General features: G+C 46.8%; 2 protein-coding genes across 5 annotated transcripts in view; both read right to left on the bottom strand.

Moving 5' to 3' along the window:
* WIPF1 (WAS/WASL interacting protein family member 1) overlaps window positions 1-5,684 on the bottom strand; it is a 51,120-nt gene extending 45,436 nt beyond the window's left edge. The window contains exon 1 of one of the 2 annotated variants that reach the window (XM_082763769.1): window positions 5,540-5,684. The gene's annotated coding sequence lies outside the window, so the exon portion shown is untranslated. Of the gene's footprint in view, window positions 1-1,695; window positions 1,769-5,539 lie in introns of those variants that run through there. The other variant, XM_082763771.1, reaches the window with a different exon arrangement.
* Window positions 5,685-10,194: 4,510 nt separating this feature from the next.
* CHRNA1 (cholinergic receptor nicotinic alpha 1 subunit) lies at window positions 10,195-19,770 on the bottom strand. Of its 3 annotated transcripts, XM_082763929.1 has the most exons (10): window positions 19,718-19,770; window positions 18,021-18,166; window positions 17,854-17,898; window positions 17,324-17,433; window positions 16,931-17,126; window positions 16,263-16,500; window positions 14,891-15,114; window positions 13,526-13,765; window positions 11,475-11,635; window positions 10,195-11,084 (listed from the first exon to the last, which is right to left on the bottom strand). In XM_082763929.1, the coding sequence occupies exons 1-9, from the start codon at window positions 19,755-19,757 to the stop codon at window positions 11,504-11,506; spliced, it is 1,371 nt and encodes a 456-aa protein (XP_082620055.1). In that variant the 5' UTR covers window positions 19,758-19,770; the 3' UTR covers window positions 10,195-11,084; window positions 11,475-11,503. The 3 variants fall into 3 exon arrangements, with proteins under 3 accessions (XP_082620055.1, XP_082620054.1, XP_082620056.1); XM_082763928.1 differs by having other exon boundaries at window positions 10,195-11,635; XM_082763930.1 differs by having other exon boundaries at window positions 10,195-11,635; window positions 14,891-14,955.
* Window positions 19,771-22,179: the final 2,409 nt, after the last annotated feature.

Raw genomic sequence — 22,179 nt, 5'->3', positions numbered from 1 at the left:
GTAACTCAATAGTTTCACAGCTGCTAATAATTAGCAGATGCCCTGCATAAGTGCTGGACAAATAGAGAGAGATGGAAAAGGAGAGCCCTGCTTCATCACTTCAAAAGTGAGCTAGCAAAACAAGAGTAATGATTTTGCTTTTTGAATCTGCTATTTTCTTTTTCTTCCTCTCAACAGAATTCAAACAAACACAGCATAACGAATGCAGCATAACTTATAAGCGAAGGTCTGAATGGTGCCTTGTTCGTAGCATTTGGATTTGGAACACAGATGCGGTTAACTCACTGCTTAACTCATGCTGCTCTTTAAAATGCTGATCTGTCTTCTCAGTCTCCATATTTTTAAAAAAGCTTTAAGTGATTTTTATTTTTATTATTATTTTCAAACAAAGAGAGATTCAGGCTTGGATTCAGTGTACAACTTCTTCTGCTCTTTTCCTCTCTAAAAAATAAGAGATTAATTGTTATGTGGCAAACTGGGAATAACATCACTTTCTAAAAATTTCCTCTGCAGCTCGTCTTTATTTCACCAAATTCTTTTCCAGATCTGATGTTCCTAGTGTTTCCTGAGAGTCAATGCATTAAGCTGTTTAGTACTAAAGATCCTTACGAATATGACTGATAAAGAAAAAAGTAAAAATGATGTTTTGGAGGATAAAAGCAGTCCCTGCTGCTGATTGATCTGAAAGTGGCTGAGTAGGGAAAGGACATGCTTTCAAGTTTAAAGACGACATCTTTTAGCTACTACAGCACTAGTCAGGAGATTTATGATCCTTTCCCAGCACTATTACTGACCTGCTGCTATGGGACTTCAGGCAAAGCTATTTCCCCACGCTATGCTTCTCTATTTACTCTACTTTTTGAAGTCTTTATTCAGACTTCAAGGCCATTTTTGGACGTTTTGAGACCACTTATTCCCAGATGTTCTGGGGACAGACTAAAGTAGCCATGCTTAAGCAGCAGTACAGAAACAGAGCATGCCATCAGCTGGACCTCACCTAGTTCATCACTGGGCTAAGCAGAGTGAAAGCAGGCTGCCTGCACCTTGTCCAGGTGAGTTTAAAAAGCATTTCCAGGGAAGGAGAATCTGCAGCCTCTGGACAACCAGTGCAAGTGGCTAGCAACCCCCACTGTGGGACACCTTGCTGGCAATTTGTATAGGAAGAACAAGCAGAGGAATGCAATTACTTCCTAGGGCTCACTTCTGGTGGGTCAGGGCTCAGGGAAGTCTGTTCCACTCAGCCTGTTCCTCACAGCAGAAGGATTTCAGCATTCAAGCAGAGCACTCACCAAAAATACTAAAAAGGAGGAAGAGAGAATCACCCCACTTCCTGAAGTTATCACAAGAGAAACATGCGCAAATGATTTTGGGTTTGCTGAAGCTGCTAAGAGCATTTATTTAAACCTCAGTGTTATTTCCCATTGAAGAATATCATGTAGTTTCTTTAGCAGGAGGGAGATGCTAGCTTAGCTCAAATGAAGAGGAGGAGAGCTTGCTCACGAACACACGTGCTGGAGGCCAGGAGGGCTCCTCACATGGACTCAGCCCCAGGAGGGAAATGGCCAGAGCTACACATGCTGTGAAGCAATTGAGGACGATGGGTGCCACAAGAGCAGCTTAAGTATTACGAAAGTTTGCTTCTGCAACTTTAAAGGAGGTACAAGATGAAACATTTTAACTCCATGGTGTACTTACGTGTGATTAGAACCAAATGCAGAAGGCTCCTGAAGAGGTTACAGCAGTTTGTTACAAAACAGGCTTTAAAACCACTCCTCGGGCTTCCTGCTTTGCTCCTTCCAGGAATAAGGATACCTTCTATTCTGAATGCCTTTGATCTCTCAGATTTAGATGAAACTGCTCCCTCGCTGCTTGTGTCCCCAGCTTTACAGATGCTGCACTGATCTTTGTGCACTGAGCTGGATGAGGCCCAAGCATAGCGGCTCTTTCAGGCCTGCAGGGCTGAACAGCAGCAACAGCGCCTGTCAGAGCCCTGATATTCAGGGTTAATTCCACTGAAAACATGTCATCTTCTCACTATTCAGACTTCACTTACAAGTCAGCAGTGGTCACATACTGTTTGGAAAGAGTCACAATAGAGTAGTAACAGTTCATTGATTCCCTTCCCTTCCGGTATCTAGATATATTTATACCTGGGGCTGATGCTACACGAGAGCATTAAAACACCATCATACTAATCACTGCAGGCATCCAAAATATTTTGAACAAAACCTACTAAAATATGATTCTTTATTAAATTTAGTTTTTATTAATCCCTTTTCTAGGCTATTTGCCAATTAACAGTTCAGTAGTCATTATTCAAGAACAAACAGATTTTCATGTACATTTTTGAAGCAGGCAGCTAAGTAGCAAGCAGTTATTAATTGCACACTCAGTGGCACACAAAGCAAACAGCTGCCTTGACAATTTGTGGCCACTTCCAGCATCTTCATCTTTGGTACTACCCAGATCTGTTCTACCAGAATAAAATTTACTTTCTCACCATATAAAGAATGTTCCCTCCACCCTCCCCAACTCACACACAGCTAGAGCCATGGGTTTTCAGCTAAGATACTTGACAGTGCTTTATTATAATGGATCCAGTTGACTGAGTATTATAGTGCACCACATGAAAAAAGAAAGAGCATCTGCATTAGAGCCAAGATTAAGGAGCCAGCAGAAAGAACACAAAGGCATTTAATTAGATTTGAACTTTTACAAGACTTCATATTGTTGTGAAGTAGCCACAAGTAAAGCATGTTTATGTTGGCAAGAGCATAAACTTTAAAGAAATCCCCTCCTTGCCATTGCATCACTATTTCTCATAGTTTCTAAGCATAAGTCCACTATCCAGATGGGGATTCAATGCAGTTAAGAGCACAGAATGTTTCTAATGTCTTTGCATAAAGACATTTTGCCAATACATGTATTTATACACCCCCCTCCCCCCATACAACATATGGGCCTTGAAAGGAAACCTATGAAATTCTGTCCTCATGTCACTTTTATCAGACAACACCAACATGCCCTCTTTTCTTCCTCCAAGAAAAGCTTGATGTTTATATAAGCAAGGCAGAAAATTAATAGCTGTTAGAACTTTATGCACTGTAGGTAATGAAGAGTAATATTGCAAGGCATTTTCCTCACAAAGGGATCAGTATTGCTCCTGCTCCCCAGCAGCCTCTCCACTGAGAAAGGTCTGGAGGGCACCTGATGTAAAGGTCATATGCACTATTACAGGTAGGAAATTGTTCCTTTAATAGCTAATAATATTCCAGTGGCAACTCTTGATTCTGACTACTGTATCAGTAAAAACATGAATATCCTGATGCAACTTTGTGGTAAATCTGTGTATCTCAACAACAACAAAAAAAAAAAAAAAAAAAAAAAAAAAAAAGGAACAGCTACAGTACCCAAGTACCAGTGCTAGGCCTAAAGATGGCCCCTTGCTACCTGATGCTACCCAGAGCACAATGCCATACTATAACAAGTTAGAAGTGTAATTGCAGTAGAAATACCAAGACAGCAGCAGAAGTTGGAGAGCTTTGAGCACTCTCGAGGCAGGGGGGAGGTGGCACAGGCTGGAAGAACTGCTCCTCCTCCCCTCCCGCCTTTCTGAGGGATTTTAACCTGGATGGCTGGACCTGTCAGTGGCACACCCCACAGATAACCAGAGAGGGTTGCTCGGGCTGCAGCACAGGGCAGGAACAGGTAAGCAGCAGTAAGAGATGAAGAGGGACAGGGTTAGAGGTAGAAGTCCCTCAGCTCTATCAAGAGCAGCACAACTGCACCTCCAGGGCACAGTCCCTGCCCCAGAGACCCACCACAGGGGCTGGTGTGCCTCTTACTGCTCCTAGGGAACTGGTCTCAGCCAGCTAAGGGAATGACTATTTCATGTACAGCACGAAAAACCACATGTTTGACAGGCATATGGCTAAGGGCAACATCCTGCTTGAGGTCAGAGGACACTGGGGAGCCCAGAAGAGCAGGGAGGGGAGAAGGATGCACACAGTACCAGAGGAGTTAAAAGCAGTGCTTTCTGGAGGAACAGTAACTCAGAATAGACACAACCTCATTTTTAGACTCTTTACCCCAGCTAAACAGACTCCACAGGCATAGGAAAAGTGTCCTCTCTATTTGTCGCCTTCTCCTGCTCTCTTCCTGGATCACCCCGTGCCTGCCCTCCCCTCACGTGCTCCCGCTGCGTGGAGGGCAGAAGCACTCCGCAGAAGCTGCATTTCCTCCTCACGTGCTCCTTCCCTGCTGCTGCTCCAGCAGAGGGGAAAACCACGCACCAGCAGGGTCCTCCTCATGCTGAGCACCACCAGGGCCAGAGCAGTCACCCAGCGCTTCACCTAGGCCACAGGGCCAGGGACACCTTTCCCTCAGGGAGCCATACTGCCAGAGCAGGCTCCTCTGCGCTGTCACAGCCATCCCTCGTGCCCTTCTGTAAAGCATGGCTCCCCAGCAGGGTACGCCACAGTTCCAGTGTGGAGGCACTAAGTAACAGGACAGGACTTCTCCATGGGGCCTCCTAGGCACCCTGTGGCTGGAAGAGCTGGCAGGCATGGAGAAAGGGAGGGGAAAAGTCGAAGCAGGCAGTGACAAAGGGCATGAGCGAGGAGCAGAACACACTGCCCACCCTCTGGAGGCCAGGAAGACTGAGGAAAGCTGCTTGCTAAGGCCCTTTCTTTGAGGAAGTGCCACAGGAATAAAAAAGCAATTTAAAGTTGCCTCACAGTGGATTCCTGAATAAGCACATCTACTGAGCAGCAGAGACAAGCTCTTGTTTTAGTTAGGAGGCCTGAGCAGGGCACGCGGTGGGACCTGAAGAACGCACACTCAGAGAAGGGACACGGTCCTGCCCCACAGGAGATGTTTTTATTGAGAGGCGAGGAGCAGCCATTAGAGCACAGCAGCACACAAGGAGGGAAGGCTGAGACCTTACGGCTGTTTACTCGAGGTCTGCAAACGCATCTCCTTCAGAAAGCCCCCGAGAGCCAGCTCAGAGGGCAGAGACCTGCTGGTGGTGCCTGCACCACAACACATAGCCGCAGGGCTCACCCAGTGCCCACAGGGGACGGCAGCACGGGCTGGGCACCGCACGTGCTCGGCGTGGCTGTCCCCACCCGTGTCACCGCCAGGAGGGATGCGGTGCCACCAGCCACCCCCGTGGAGGCCGAGGCAGAGGCACAGCCCGGGGTGCACCCGGAGGCCAGGCCTCACCCGACGCCATCCCCTGCCCCGGGGGAAGCAGGAACGCCAGGGGGAAGCGGGGAAGGAGGGAGGAAGGATGCCAGCCCGGCCAGCACAGAGGAGGAGCGGGAGCGGCTGCAGGAGGCAGGAGCGCGTCCAAGCCCGAGACAGAGAAGTCTGGAAGAAAACAGAGAGAGAGAGAAGGGACAGGCACGACGCGAGGCTCAGCTCCCGGCTCCCCGAGGGGCACCGCGCCGCCCCTTGCCTACAGCGGGGCGCCGGGGTCCCTGCCGCCTCCGGGGGTCCCGGCGGGGGTCCCTGCCCGGCCCCCCGGCCCCCTCCTTACCGCGCTCCGTCGCGCTGCAGCCGGCGGCGCTCCAGCCGCAGCGGCGGCCGGGGCATGTTGGGCCGGGCGCTATTTATAGCGGCAGGAAGCGCCGCCGCGCGGCTCTGGGGCGCCGCTCGCCGCCGCCCGAGATGCTGCACCGGACCCGGGCCCGGCCCCGGCCCCGGGCCCCGCAGCGCTGCCCGAGGCCCCCCGGTGCCCCCCGTGCCCGGTCTGCCCGCGGGGCTCAGTCCGGGGAGGAGCGGGGCAGCCCCGCCGCGGCGGGCAGGGGGAGGAGGGCAAAGGGAATTAAGCAGCGAGGAAGACGAAGTTGTTTTTTTTTTTCCCTTTAACGTCTGCAGTACGCAGAGGTGTGGGAAGGTCGATTACCCCTCTCCGCATGGCGGCCCTAAAGGGATTTGTGCTTCTTGCCTCAATTAACTCACGCAGAGATGGCTTTCCCAGACAAGAGATGCTCTGCTTCCTACTCCCTCTAACCGTGATTAAAATTCCTAGAAATAAAACTTCTGTTAACGTCTTTGGGACCAGTACCGAGGTCTGGAGTGGAAAATTGTGCCCAAAGTGTGTGCTTGGGCAGACAGGAGTGAGGCTGGAAGGGCAGGAGAGCTGCATGCTGGGTGTCTGACCAGGCCGGTAAATTTCACCCTAGGTGCTTTTTGTCCCTGCAGGATTTCACTTTTTGGAGGTATTTGGATGCTTTTTGTGCAGTCCATGCAAGAACGTGGTCCAGCTCAGCAGCTGCATAATGCTGCTGTCTAAACCAGATGAATGTTAGGGACAGGTGTCCCGAAAAACTTCAGTGCATTCTGGATTCCCTTGCAGCAACATGTCCCAGCGAGGTCAAAGACTGAGTAATCTGTGTGCTGGGTTAACCTCTAAAAATTTACTTTTGTGCTTTTTACTAAGACATTACCAATCACAACGACAGCATTAAGGTGAGACATGCTGTCCTGAGAGCAATGGCATTACTGATTTGCCTCTAGTGTAAGGTCTCAAACCTTGCCAGCCTTTTATGTAGGTCATTTCTCCGTTTTTTGTGTTGTTGCATGCTTGGGGCATTGCAATAGAGAAAAATAGGTACAATGCTCTTTTTTTTTTTTTTTTTTTTTTCTTCCTTCCCTCTACCCTCTTCTGCCCTATGTGCATGACCTAGATTAGTTTGTAAGCAAAAATTAGGGAGCTCGCAAATGGAAAAGCTGCAGGTATTCTCTGCTTACTGCCTTTATGGAATCACAGACCTAAAGCTTCCTAAAGAGGCTCACAAATCCACATGGGGTTCCTAAACACTGCATACTGTATTTGGGTCATTGGTTAGCTGAAAGCAGATTCGAAATCACATACAGGCAAACAGCTTCCTCTTGATTAGGTAGTGGAGAAATATCATATGATGTGTTTATTCCCAGCTCCATATGGGATAAGTAACAAACACTCATCAGGATCTGCTTGGTTTAGAAGCCAGCTGAAGGGGTTGGGAGGACGTGCTGTGGCAGGGGGGTCTGTACAGGGACCATGGAAGTGGTATAAATGCTTGCAAGGAAAGAGTTCTCCCTTTATGGGGAACCCACCAAGTGGCCCATCGTCACTGCATTGCCATAGCCTACAAACTCCTTGCACTCGTGGTTGCTGGTCACTCTGGCATGCAGTGTGGTAACGAGTGGACTCATCCTGCCCTTGTTCCTTTCCCTCACACATGTGCTGCAGGTAACTCCCTGCAGCCAGCTGGACTCAGCAGGGCTCCCCAACGAGCCTGGAAATGGCTGCTCGCAGGTTGGTTATTTTCCATAGCCCTGCTTGTCCTTTGTCCTTTAGTAGGGACCGAGCGTGATTGTTTTAGAGAATCCTGTGTGAAGCAGGGTGTGATTTCCCTATCTCTAGTGGGAACTTATTTCCAGAAAGGGGGAAGAAACACCACAGCTTTGTTGTAAGCCTGTATCTGCCCTGTTCATCTGAGAGAAGCCCGGGAGACTTTGTACCCATTTCACAATGATGACAACCCACAGAGCTCCTATTTTTCAGGAAGAAAAAGAGGGAAGGTGGGAGGGAATTTACACCCCAGGAGCCAGGAGATTGTGCTAGACTTTGTTAGCATATAAAAACTTGAGATCTTGTGATCAGATCCATGTAAAGCAACCTTTTAAAAGCAGCCACTGTCAGAAACATTTCTGATGCACTAAACTATCAGTGACTTAAAGGTGACATCTCACATACCACCACACCAGAAAGCAAACATTTTAGGGGTGCAATATGCTTCCTTTCCCCAAGATCAGCACAGCGTCTATGCATTCTGCAGGACTGCATTACACTTTTTCACCCTGCTGTCCCCCTGCCCACTGCGGTTTGCTTCAGCTGTGGAAACAGGAACTGCAGAGTCAGCACGCCGATGAAACTCACACTGCTTTCACACATCTCTGGGGAGATGGCTACAGCGAGGGGGCTGGCAGCAGCTTATATCCTGGGGAAAAGCCACACACTTAAATTGTCTTAGAGTTGCCTGAAAAATAAAATCCTTTTTCTTAAGAACACTCAAACTGAAAAGAGGTTTCAGGACACAAACACTAAGTTTTAGTTGAATGTTCAAAGCTGGGATAGGCACGCTCATGATCAAGCGTTTGGAGTTTACTGAATGTCATTTTTCTGCTCGTTCTGTTGATCAATTCAATTATGTTTTAAAAAGCTAAGATGCAGCTGGCTGAATAGACAGAATAAGGCCATCAAATTTAGCTCATCTGCCTGGTGCTGACGGAGAACAGCAGCCTGTTCTGATTACAGACTCACACAGAGGTGAAATTGATCCCTTGGAACCAGTACAAGGTAATGGACTTTTAAAAATTCAAATAATCCCCTCAGAAGGGTAAGGACTCCTGAATGGTGTGAGTGCAAAAGGGGAAAGAGATTTGGGCTGACTGCATCTCGGAGGGTGAAACGTCTGTGGCACAGCAGAAAGTAGCTGAAGGTCAGCTAAAGGAATGTGAAGGGGAAAGTTAATTGCCAAATTGTTTAAAAATTGGAAAGAGCATCAGAGTTAAAAAGATGGAGACGTTCCAGTGGGTCATTCTTTTAAAGACATAAATAGGGTGTTATCCACAAGATCAAAGTGAACAAAACCACCTCTATTAGCAAGAAGATGGCAGTCAAAAGAAGGACAAGGTAACTGCTTGGAATGCTGTTGTTGTCAAGAAGACACCTCACCCAGCAGGCTGCCTTGAGTTAAATTAGGTCTGCGTACTGCAGAGCAACAGCACTTGGATGTCATTATTTTTTGCACTTATTAGAGAAAGTTCACAGTGAGTAAGCGAGGCCTGTTTTTCATTTTGCGTATCAGAACTGCTAGTCGAAGTTCAGAGCCAAAATTTGCCTACTGAAGGCAACGGGGCAGCAGAGATGCGCATGCGGGTCAGCCAGGTCTGTCAATGAGAAATCATTAGACAATTCATACGTATACACTGACAGCAAATTAGCTTTGACAGTGACCAAGACAGCATGGTTACAAGCTCTGAAGCTGCTAAAGCTGCTATTTTAACAGGTATGCCAACATGCTGACACTTTTAAAAGGACAGTACCAAATGAGAAGACAGCCTGGCTGTAGGTATTGTTTTCATGGATGGATATCAGTAGCAGGAGCTGTCAGTGGTACCTTAGTGATACCTAAGAAAACATTACTGCAAAGGTGATCTAGGAACATACATTAATGGCAGCCCAGACAGTTTGAGTATTCAAAACAAAAAAAAGGAGATGTAGGTGAACTTCCTCCTGAAGTGTCCTGTTGAAGTTTGGAGGACTGTCTGCATGGGAAGTCAGAATACAGTGCCCAGATTCTGCAAACGAAGGAGGGAAGTTCTTTGCTGTTCCTCCCCTTACCCCCAGTGCCACATCTTTTGAGACATGCCCAGTTCATCAAGGCTCAGAGTAATACGAAGGCAGAAGATTTACTGTGCCTGTAAGACAGACCAAACTATTACAAATAAAAATAAAATAAATTTCAAAGCTTCTTCTGTGGAAGGAAATGACTGACAGGGCAGCTAGTTGTGTACAGAGAGAGCCAGAGCTGGAGAGGTGACAGGCACACACAGAGATGGGATTTGGAGACCAGTACCCTGGAGGTGTTTCAAAGAAACTGAACAAGCGTACTGCAGCTGCTCACCACAAATCTCATTACTTGATGTTTATTTTTAATGCGAAGATTCAGCCACAGGTTCCCCTAAGAGGATTGTCCTGCCACTTCAGTGCCAGTCACGGTCCCCCAGTTTAAGCATCACAGGCACCATTACAGGGCAGCTCAGCTCCTGGCAAGCTGTGAAATTGCTTGGCTCCATCCAAGAGCTGAGAACTTACTGAAGATAGGCAGAGCTGCAGCAGGCTCTCCATCTGCCAGCAGTCTTAGCCCAGCATACATCTTCAGCCACCAGTTATGGGGTTGATGATCATCCAGGGAGACAAAGATTACCAACATCAAAACCATAAGAGCCAAGCAGAGCATTACAAGTGATTGACTGACCTGAAGAAACCCTTTGCTTTAGGCTTTAGGGCGAGTACTGCACCTCACCAAAACATTGCCCAAACCGCCCCACTGCAGTAACTGAACTATTACACAAGAGCCTAATTTTCCCCATAGTGTGTTTCAAATGCCCATCCTCTGCAAACATGACACATTCCTGTAGAACCTTAACATAAGTTATTTTATTAAACTCACAGCAAATTATTTACAGATGTTAGCAAAGCAGTCTTACTGGCTTGGGCAACCAGCTCGGAAAGATGAGTAACTTGTATTCTTTGCCCCACCTCTGCTTATTTATTTTTGAGAAGAATAGACAGCACTGCTGGAACTTCCACACTGTGTTATTGAAACAAACATAAGCTTGTTGCCTGGGTTGAATATTTACTGGAAAAAAACCAACAACCCTACAACATCAAAGGTCTTTGGACGAAAGTAGCACTACTCAGTTTTGTCACTAGAGTGAGCTGCTGCTCAACATTTGAAGAAAGCTTGGTTAATTCAGGCCATTTGAGGGTGGAGGTCCTATCATTTTGCCACATGGAGTAGAACCGGTATTCAAGCTTTCCATAGGAATATTCTTTGTGATGCTGTGTCTGACTTTGATGCTCGTGACATATTTCAGCAGAGCAGAGGACGGAGAGTTGTGTTTAAGATGTCACACTGAGCATTCTCATAATCTGAAGCTGCCCCCACAATTACTCATCACTCAAAATGGAGAGCAGACACCAAGGTGTGCTTGGTCTCTGTCTGTAGCTTATTTGGGTGGCCACAGAGCAGGACTCACTGATAGAAGAGGGTGAAAAATCCTCCTCTGCAAGTCCTTTATCGTGGGCCTGGATAGCAAATAAATACCTGCAAAAGCCAACTGGCTGCGGATCCTTCCCACAACAAGGAACATTCCCTCCTCTTTTCTGGACCAAGAGTTTCTGCAGGTAGAGTCACACACAACAGTTGTTTCAGGTTTGTATGTGAAAATCAAGTGCTTAACCAAGGATTTCGAGACATTTCTGCTGGTTACAGTCCACGTTACAAGGAGAGTCATTTGTGACACTGCCAATGCAAAAACCACAGAGCAGATATTGAAACCAACTTGGAAGCTAAAGCTGGATAAAGATTTATTGCTCAGCTAAAGCTTAGTACTGCTATTGATGTCACTTGAATTGTGTCTGTGGCTTACAAAGTCAGACAGTCTTATTAATACCTTAACATTCCTAATAAATGGTAAAATGGACCAAAACCTGGCTGACAGCCATTCGGTCCAGCAGTAGCGCAAGTAAGTCTTTTTGGCAATGAAACGGCACCAAGCAGCAGCTCAGAAGTGCTAAGTATGGAGCCTTACATTTTATTATCCCTGCTCATTCCCAGGGGAACTGAGTCCTGCCTGTGAAACTTCCAGGGGCTGGCCAGGTTTTGACGGTTAAGATGCTTTCAGATGCTTACCAGGGCAGCAAATAGTTTCCATCTGATGTTCATCCTTGCTGATTTAATTCAATCAGGCGACCAGCAAATACAGCTAACGTTCCAATAATACAAACTAGCATAAATATACCAAGGAGAAGATGATCGATCACCATTGCAACAAACTTCCACTCTTCTGCAGCCTGAGGAAGAAAGAAAGGAGATATTAAAATATCTGCAGAACCATATCTGCTGTGGGCATTTTTGTAATTTACGGTCTTGAACAATGGAAAGACTCTTCAGTAAGATCCACTAGTATGCAAAAAATACTCATTTTCTTTGCAAAAGCAGCTCAGTGGTTCAGAAAGCCTGAGCTATCTAGAAATGCAAGTTTCAAGACTAAATTATTAAAACAATTTGGTGAACAATTTCATTTTAAAAATGCTGGAAAGCCTAATTTTTAGTCAAATAGTTGCTTTTGAAAGAATACTTAAAAAGTAGGAAGCTAAACAATTAGTTCTACCGAACTGGCTTTTGTTTTCCTATTGCCTTGTCATTCTAATGGGATGCCTAAGCAATTATTCATTAGTTTAGCTCCAGCCCACTTCCCATGCCTACAATGCACTCCAAGGCCTGGGACAGCCTTCTCTGAAGCTCCCTTAGTCTTTTTCCCAGTCACAGATCATGGCACAAACCAGCAAAGGCACAAACCAGCACAAACCAGCAGAGGGCAAGGCATGGAGCACAGCAGGACTGGGGGCTTGGCCTTCCCACCCTGAAACTCTGCCCTATGACCAAGGTGCCCTGGCCTAAGGCACACTCTCCTTTTGCGTCTGGTGCACCACAAGTAGAAGGGGCTGCTGGAACTCATCCAGAGGAGGACACTTATCAATACTGCTTCGAGGTGGTTCATAAGCAAACGCCATGATGTGACAAGCCTCCAGGAGCCACAGCCTGCAGTTTATTTTTGGAATTTGACTTTTGAAACCCTCTGGAAGTGGTGCCTAGATGACACAAACAGCTGGGCTCCACTTCCGAAGGGAGCACTTGCCAGTAACTGGAGACCCTCCTTGTAAGTACAGGAGGAAGCAGAGCCCAGAGGCACTGAAACCATGTCAGCCCTGCTGAAGGTAGCACTTTATCTACCGAGGAGCCATTGGGAACACGAGACTGCAACCGGAGCCATCTCACACGCTCCTGGAATGTGGTCACAGGAACAAACACTGGGGTGTAAATTCTGCCCGAGTGGAGGAGAGGCCAATTTATTGTCCCCGAGAAGCCCCTCCCCAGTTGCAGGTTAGCTGTCACCACTAGACATGAACTTCTCAGCAGGAAGCAGCTGATCATTTAGTAAGGTGAGGGATTGGTACTGAGTTACCTGTTCAAAAGCTGTGTGAGCTGCAAAAATTGAAATGAAAGAGGGGGTTAATTGCATTGGACATGCTAGGAGGAGGCAGAGTTAGGTTTTCCTGGGGAACGCTGCCATATATGACTCTACACACAGTTTTCCTTCCTTTGGCTTGCAACGTGGAAAAAGACAGTAATCAGAGTAGCTCATGATGTGTTTCTCTTGCAGGGACTACTTGTAGCATTCATGGATCAACAAAAAAAAAACTTATCAAAATGGGAATTATCACTTTGAAGTCACATTGGCTTCTCAAAACTACATCTGAATTCTGCAGTTGGGCTTGCTTCCTGGCTTTTTAAGATTGCCTACCACAGGGGGAAGATGCCCAAGCCAGGGACAAGAAGAATTGTTCTTGGAATTGCTTACAGTTCTGGAATCTGTGTTGCTACTCACACTCCGGCTCTGTAGCTTCACATACCACATTAAGAAAACCATAGCACTGCTACTTTTTTTTGTTTGTTTTAACTGAGATTCAGTTGCCATCTGTGACTATTATCTGTCACTCCTCAATGAGTGAATTAAGGGCAGAAGACTGTCCCCTGATAAAGCCAAATCAGGGATTGGAGTTTTTTTTTTTTTTTTTTTTTTTTTTTTTTTTTTTTTTGTGAGTCATGGATATTTTGCCAAAAAATGAGATGTAGGAGTATGAAAGTAAGAAATGAATCATGCACAAAGAATGCCTTACATTACTGGATTCTTGGTCCGATTTCATCGTTTCTGCAATGTATTTGATTCCCTCTATAGCATTTTTCACATCTGGATTTTTGGTAAGTGGGGAGTAGAAGTTGACAGGCATAGGACCTGGCTTCCCAGAAATTTCAGAAATATCAATATCTTCTGCAAAAATCCTTTTGTCTGGTTTATCCCTGGATGGCCGTTTCATTGTAGAGAAAAACATGATGTTTGGGATTGTATCAATGAAGATCTGAAAACAAAGAGGCAGAAGAGGAACATTTCTGTTTGGAGGGGCTGCTTAGCAGATGCAGCTCTGCAATAAACAAAGGCGAGCTGCTCAGGTCGCAGATAACTTCCCGTCCTGGGCTCAGTAGAAATTCCGCTTTGGAGTATGTCACACCACATGCTACATTCATATTGTATCTGTGTCATCCACAGGCCCATCACACGCTTTCTGGAAGTGATTTTGCATGGCTGTGTAGCCAGAAGAGGGTCTCCTGGCTACTTATGCCTGACTATTCCAACTGTTTGTTATTACAAGCCTTATAGGCACGTGTAATGTCCTTTGGTGTAAGGGGGCCTTGCTTCCAGATCAATTTTAAGCACACGCAGTGTTTGTCATTTGAAATCTCTCTTCTGCAGCATTTTTTGTGCTGCAGAACAAATCTGATGTAAGCTGTAGCCTTAAAAGGAAATCAGCAGAGCAACCTCCTGTTCATGTCATGGCTTAATATGAACCTAGGCAGGCTTATAAAAGATAAGAATAACTGGCTGGGTCCCCTTTGGTGCTGTCTGCCTGGCAAAGAGCTCGCAGTAATGGACACCCAATTATTTCTACAGCTCATGGTCACCATATAGGCCAGTGTGAAAACATCTTCCTTCCCAACTACTGGAAAAGTACAGAGGAGACCTTGGCTCTTGCTAAACCATCTTTTGCAGAACAGAAGGCAGAGCACAGCTATCCCTGGCAACCTTTGTGCTCCCAATTCACATGATCTGATGGGCCTGGCCCCGGGCAGGCAGAAATAGATAATTAGACTATAGTAATGTCCCTCGAGCCCAGTTGGCCAGCTTTCTTCTCCCTGTACCCTAGCTGCCCATGCTTTGCCTCGTCCATTCCCTTCAGGACTTTACCCAGTGGGCAATTCTGTTACATAAAGGAGAAACTTGGCAGTCTCGTTGCCTTTACGCACAACTAAGTAGGAAATGCTGGCTCTTGTGCCTGGAGAGATCTAACACTATGCATCTACTTCCCTGATTCATGCTGACTTGTAGGAGAAAATCCGCCAAAACCAAATCAAACCAAAAAAAACCAACACAACACACACACAATGCTCTGTGGAAACCACAAAACATGCAAAAGCATCGAGCTCACCTTCCTGACCCAGTGCGGCATGGTGTGAGTACTTGGGGAGCGGTGGTGGGTGTTGATGACAATAACTGTAATGATGATTGAAGCGATGACAAACACCATGGTAAACAGCATGTATTTGCCTATCAGAGGCACTGCGCTGGAGGTGGAGGGAATCAGCTCCACAATGACCAGAAGGAACACAGTCAGAGAGAGCAAGACAGAGATGCTGAGAGTCATTTTCTCACCTGCGATGCCAAAACACAAAACCAAACTAATTATAATAAAAAAACAATACCACTGCTGTTCATATAATTCAGAACTGAGACTGTCAATTTGAGAAGTTCAGATGTGAATGATGGCTACCCACACACATGCATTTTCATGCACCTGGAACGCTATCTGCACTCCCAGCACCCAAAGTGGTAACGCTGCTGGCCAAACCCGACTGCCCCATACAGCCCCAGGCCCAGCAGTACAATGGAAGTCTCCAGACATGACTAGGCTGAGGTACAGGTGGTGGGTATGGAAAGCCTGCTTGCCAGGAGCACTTTATGAGCTGTGGGATTTGAATGATGAAATGCATGCACCTGATTAATGCCTGCTCCAGAGCCTCCTGGGGTCCACCTGCCTCAGCACAGCATGAGCCTGCCAGAGAGCGAGTGAGCAGACAAAAATCACATCTGGCACCAGAGGTCAGCTGCTATGGGGGACATTTCAGTACTTAGGATGTCAGAACTGAACCACAAATCATGATTCACACAGCTTTTTTCTATCCATTTCAACTTTCTGTAAAGTTGTCCACCCAAAGAACTTGTGTTGGAAGTCTTTCATAGGATGGTCTCTGAAATTAAGTGGTATGAGAAGCTGGGCAAGGCAGAACGAACAAAGCATGAGACATGGTAGCAGGGAAAAAGAGCTTTCTTCAGCAGAGCTGCTCAGCAGAGACAAAGCAGGCCAGAAGAGGCCAGAATTACTCTGTGTCAAACAAGCCAACGTGTGCACACAGATGGCAAGGTGGCTGCTCCAGCACAGTGCAGAGGGGCCTCAGGCCCCCCGCTTCCTCACACACTGTGCGATGTACAACCATACTAAAAGCCTGAGTGACAGAATAAGAAAATCGGCTATCCAAATCATTGTTTTGCAGAAGTTAATTAACTGGACAGTTAATCAGTGTTTTCCATGGGAAATCAGCCTAATTTGTCCTTATTAATAGTTTCAGCTTTCAGAGCTTACCATTTATTTGCAGAATGTTTAGACTTGTTATTTTGAGCTAAAACATCTGTTTAGCAAGCACTACCCCTTGGGTTGGGTGGTGGCTTCAGATGCTCAGAATTTCTCCAAAACTTGTTAGAAGAGCAATTTCTATGGCAGTAGAATGAATAAATTCACATACCTGAATCTGTGGGCAGATAAAAAACCAACCCAGTTAAAAATGAGAAAAGCAGGCAGGGAATGATGACATTGACGATGAAGTAGAGCGGCAGGCGCTGCATGAGGAAGTGGTATGTGATGTCCAGGTAGGGCGTGTCGGGGCAGCAAGCGTAGTAAACCCAGTGCTTCCAGCCCCGGTAGTCCTTCATCACCCACTCACCACTCTCCATGAAGTTACTCAGGTCAGGACGATCACTCTCCTGACAGAAAATAAATAATAGAGTATTAGATGTTCTGAACAAAACCCAACTTGGCAGTCACTCAGGAACAGAATTTCTAATAAGTCAGGCGCTTTATGCATCTTTGTAAGCAAAGCAACCACTCTTAATTTATGTGATTTTGCCTTAGAACATCATCCTTTGCACAGAGTTCAACTTAATGTTTTAAAGAAGGAATCAGAGACAGTCCACTGAAGGGAAATTTGGGGAGGACATGGGAAATAAGCACACTCGGAATTTGATAAGTCAAACTTGGACAATTTTTGTGATCGATCTACAAATGGGGCTTCTGTATTATACAGGTAGTGTATGCTTGTTTTTCAGTCAGTTATTTTCCATTCTAAACCTGAGATTTCTCTACAAAAGTACCCAGGTCTTTATTGCTTTTCCTGGTTACCAAACTGTTGCTTACCGGGTTAATAACCACCACCGTACCATCATATGTCCAAGTTCCCAGCTTCATGCTGCAGTTCTGCTGGTCGAACGGGAAGTGCGTGACTATAATTTCACAGTAACTTTTAAAAATGGCAGGAGGTGTCCAGGTGATCTTCCCCGTGTGTTCCAGAAGGACTTTGGTGTATTTAACAATGGCAAAATCACCATCTGCACTGTGAAAGGAAGGATGTTAGCGGCTACCCAGTGGCCTGGGAGCAGCCTAGCTGCGTAAAGCAGTTGGTGCTCAGCCTCTGGTCCCTGCAGCAGGATGGGGTTGCTATGGGACAGCATTAGAAAGCAGACACGCTCTCCTGTCTCAGTTTCCATAAAGGTGACACTGGACAGGGATGTCCCTTCCTAAGCTGCTTACTTGTTGTAAAGGACAAGGTCTGGGCGCCAGATGTCATCTGACGGGATGCGGATTTGTTTCACACCACCGTAGTCTTCTGGATTCCACTTCAGGTTGACATCTGTCCATTGCTGCGGAGGGAGGAGTTCAGCCAGGGAGAACCTCTCCCAGCACTGCTCAATACTTTCTAGAAACACCCATCTCCCTAGCTTCGGGTTATGCATGAAAGCATTGACACATATTACTATGCCCCTAGCTAATTCATTTTTTTTTTTAAACATTAACTTCAATATTGGTTTAAGACACTTAATCCAAAATAAATATACCCAAAGCCTACTGTCTGAATTGCTATCAGAGAAGGAACATAAAGGTGCAGTATTATTTTCTTAAGGCCACTAGCATCTGAAGCTTTTTGTTCTTGAGGCCCCAGAATGAAGAAATACTCCACCAGCTGATCCATTGGTTCAAGCTGCCCCCAAAAGTAGTTCATCCCTGGCTGTGTCTAGCATATTTATTTGAACAGGACAGAATAGTTAGCAATATTTAGTTACCTGCTTCAGGCGGACATTGGTTGTTACGATCTGATTTACTTCATCCTTAAAAAATAGAAAGAAAGAAAAGGAGACACCAGCAGCACACATCAGGATTAGAGGGGAAGGGAAGCCATGCCATTTGGAAATACCCTGTCAACCAGTGTTGACGCATGCCCACACCATACCACATTAATAAGCTGGATGAGCTGCAGCCCAACCGTGACGACAACAGCATCCCGGTGGTCCTCCACAGGCCGCACAACCTTGTTGTAGTCCCTGAACAGGTCCTCGACGAGGCGCGTCTCGTGCTCATAGCACAGGGCCAGCCCAGCTGCGAAGGGCAGGGAGGTGTCAGTGGGATGGGGACATGCTGAGGGGCCAGGCACAGGGCAAGTGCCACCAGCAGCTGGTCCCTGCGGCTGGCCAGCACTGAGCCTGCCCTGTGGCTCCTCTCTCAGTTCACCTGCGTGCTGCAAATGCCACCAGCAGGGACAATTCCTTGTCTGATCTGCAGGTCAGATCAGGATGAAGGCAGAAAGAGTTGCCAACACGTAGATGAGCAAAAACAAATGGCCGTGACTGTGGAAGTCAGACTGAGCATTAGGAATCCCCTGCAGGCTCTCCCAACCCATGGCTGTGGTAGAGCTCAGTATTTCTGGGCAGTTTAACACAGAAAATGCCCATCATCAGCGATTTCTTATGTTGCTGCCCTGTCTGCCTTCGATTCTATGGTCCTGCCAGTAATAGTAGTGTTAAACAGGACCAACCTCAGTCATTTGGGTGAAAGCAATGTCCAGGTTCGTCCACCTGAGGCCTACACAGACCCAGCTCTTTCTGATGCCGGGAGTCACTCTGGCAGCACCCAGGAGGGCAGAGAAGGAGGCAGTTCACAAATTGTGCTTATATTTCTATGTCCCGTGCTCCCTTGTCTGCCAAGCCACCTACTCCTCTTAACAGCAGCAAGAGGCGGTGGAGAACAGCTGAGCTTCACCACAAGCACACTTGGAAGATCTCTCCCTTGCCTTTTTGCCTCTCAGTTGGGATCCTGGGCCATTGAATTCAACAAGAATTTTGCCGCTGACTCCAGACTAAGCCAGGATTTCCCCATATTTCCTAACTGCCTTTTCACCAGGTCCTGTCATGCAGCTGAGCTGAGATGCCAAGGATTCTGTCTCAGCCTTGTCCTGTCACCAGACCTTATTAAAATACCCGAGTGTCATTGCAAAAACCCCATGCGTGGACTGCGCAACCGGGCACTGCTCGCTTCCCGACGGCTGCTTTCTCTTCCTACGCTGTGATCATCGAGTGTCACAGCTAGGTTAAGCATTTTGCCATGCTTTATTAACCCAACTAAAATCCTTCACACTATTAGCTTCTGGGGGGGCTTGGTAGGAATTTGGAATACTTCCTGATTTTGGTGAAAAAGGTTTAGGATCACAAAATCCTTATTCTTTCAAAGGATGATTTATGGAGAATTATCCTGGTACAATATACCCAGCTGCAAAACAGTTCTGTATCCTTGACAGTAGTCCTGAAACTGGTGAAATTCTACATTTCAAGCCATGTTTGCTAGACCCTCTCGTTAATTTGGAAATAAATTTAGCACTAGAATAAATAAGAGCATGGCAAACACACAGAGAGGAAAAAAACTAAACACAAACTTTTCACTTCAGACTATCTGAGGGCTGAAATTAGAAATGTTTTAGCTGCTATCAGAGCATGCCAAAGCTCTTATTTGAGTGATACGGCATGTCATAAAACCTCCCTCTGGGCAGTCTGCTCCCAGAACACGCGCTTTTATAGCAATACGCACACAAAGCCATGCTCCCACACCCTCCCAAAGGACCAAGCCCAAGACAATCACTGAACCACGCTCGTTTACCTGCGGAGAAGACCAGGAGGAGCACACGACGGACCTCCATCACCTGAGCTCCCTCCTGCTGCAGCCCCACAGAGCCTGGAGCACACGCAGTGCCTTTAACATCTCCCCGGGGGGGCTGGACAGCCTGCTGCCAAGAGGCCGGAGCGATATAGCCACCGAGGTGTTGCCTTACACCACCTGTTTTGGGGAATGACAGCTGAGGGCCACCGCACTGGCTGGGGAATGGGAGCACAATGTGTTTCACCGGTCAAGTATCTTCTACTGTTTACAGAAGGCCATATTTTCTAAGTGGCACTGTGATTTGTGTTTAATAAATAAGAAAGGATTGTCTGTAATGTAGCAGGGCATCACAGCAAGACTGCAGAACCTTCCCAAACTGGAGATCAGGCCATGTGTGCACCACCCTCTGACTGGAGCGGCTTGCCAGATTAGGGATTTTATTTCTCCCAGGGAAAACAGCTCGGTCACTTATTTCTGATGTACCCTCGTTGGCATACAGGCTGAACTCTGGGAATTGGGCTGCTGTTCCTTTTGCTTCACAGGTGGATCTTTGAAGACAGAAAAAAAATACATTCAAGAGAGATCCATCACCTTGAACCTACTGGGATGTTCAGAAGGTACTGGGTAGTGTCCCTACCCTGACAGCTAACCTAAATAACCTGCAGAAAGAAGGGAAAGCCTTCCCATGGATAAGGCTTACTGAACTGTGGAGAGGCAAATGGTAGGGATATGTTTCCATATCTCCAGTCTCCACAGGATTGGTTTCCATAGCAGGGCAGATCCAGTGGATTCCTCCAGGGCATGCTGATGCCTGCTTATTAGCACCATAAATCACCTGGAAAAGTGGTGAAGAGTGAGGTGTTTGGTAATTACAGTGGGATATTTAGGCAAGTAAAGACAAAGACCATCTCTCAATAATTATATAAACAAGTATATATGTATAAAATAAACAGTGACTTCCTCTGAGCTCACTGATGTCACATAGGATCAAAACCACGAGACGGACAGTTCTGTGAAAGCTCAGTGCTCAGCTGACTGAGAAAAGCCAGCCTCTTGGTTCCTAGGAAAGGAGAGGAAGCAACAAGGCCAGACCATGTTGCTATAAATCCATGGTGCCCTTAGTGCTGCTTGCAGTTCTGGTCCTCTGGTTTCAAGGAGAGATTTGGAAAAGACACAGGAGAAAACTGCAAAGACATCCAAGGTAGAGAATGGCTTCTGTACCAAGAACAAATAGATAAGAGTACGGCCCCCCAGCTAGAAGAGAAACCAGAGGGAGAAAGGGCTTTGGGCAGGGTTTGTAAAACGGTCTGGAGAAGACCAAAAACTACAGCTAGATCAATTAGCTTCACACTACTAAATACAGAAGCGATTCCTGTCACAGAAGCCCCATCGTCACAAGGCACAGGGGGCTGGCACTGCATCCCGGGGAGTGCTGCTGGATGCAAAAAAGCGCTTCTCCCTAGGCACCTGCTGTTCAGAGACAGGCTGCTGGTCTGGATGGCCAACACAGCCACCTGTACGCAGTGCTCTGAATGTCGTTTTCTGGAAAACATTCCCCACAAAGAGCTTTCCTCGCTTCGCCTCTGGGTGACACCAGCTGCACTTTGTATGTCTTACCGACGTCCTTTGTGCTGCCTGTCAGCTGCTTCAGTGCTTCATGATGGATGCCTTAATTTTATCTTGTTTTATTTGCATTTGTACTTCTTTTTAAATCACCCCCCTCGTCCACTCTCCTCCGCTAACCCGGCACCCAGCCCCCAGGTTTACATTTATCCTCCAGCAACATCCCTCCGTCCACATAGCTCGGCAGGGCTCATGTTGCAGCCGGCAGCTCCCATTGTCCCTGCGCTCTCATTTCAAAGGGGCGGCTGGCTGCTCCCCAGCCTTGCCCAGGGCCAGCAGCTGCTGCACAGCCAGCCACAGGCATGGCTGTGACGCCAACAACGCCCTTGGGTCCCATGGGCTCCATAATGCAGTCCCTGCGTGCAACACAGCGCAGGCTCCAGAGCAGATGCAGGAGAGCAAAACCACTGCCTCCAGCAAATGGTAGCTGTTGGGTGACACAGGCTCGTGTCCCTTGAAAAGGTCTGGCTGTCCACAACAAGCAGGATGGAGAAACTGCAAGACTTTATTTAAAATCTTCAGATTATTTATATATAATTCCCACAGAGAAAAGCCTTTTCACATATGTTTAACTCCAAGGTTTCTGGCACAGTTTGTGAAGACCTCCCCAGATCCCAGGCAAGCACAATGCTAGGGCAGAACAGGTTGCACTTACATAGGTTAAAAACAACTCAAAAAAAAACAAACAAAAAACCCCACAACTCCCTGCTATCCAAATTCAGGATATTGCTTCTATAATTCGCACATCAGGAACAAGCTCTGCAAAGGGATGCTGCCCACACTAGCCTGAAGGAAGCCAGCCATGAACAAGCACCACTGCAGATAAGTCTTTTTGGCAG

Source organism: Aythya marila (genome assembly GCF_965140915.1).
Source record: "Aythya marila genome assembly, chromosome: 6".
Taxonomy (NCBI): Eukaryota; Metazoa; Chordata; class Aves; order Anseriformes; family Anatidae; genus Aythya; species Aythya marila.
The sequence above is the reverse complement of the archived record's forward strand: the minus strand, read 5'-3'. Positions and strand labels throughout refer to the sequence as shown.

Excerpts from the sequence above, each read along its gene's own strand:
- CHRNA1 (XM_082763928.1), bottom strand. The coding sequence starts at position 19,757 with ATGGAGGTCCGTCGTGTGCTCCTCCTGGTCTTCTCCGCAG. Across the intron at positions 18,167-19,717 it reads CCTCCTGGTCTTCTCCGCAG|CTGGGCTGGCCCTGTGCTAT; the intron begins GTAAACGAGCGT and ends TGCCCTTCGCAG. Across the intron at positions 17,434-17,853 it reads CCAATGTCCGCCTGAAGCAG|CAATGGACAGATGTCAACCT; the intron begins GTAACTAAATAT and ends CTCCCTCCGCAG.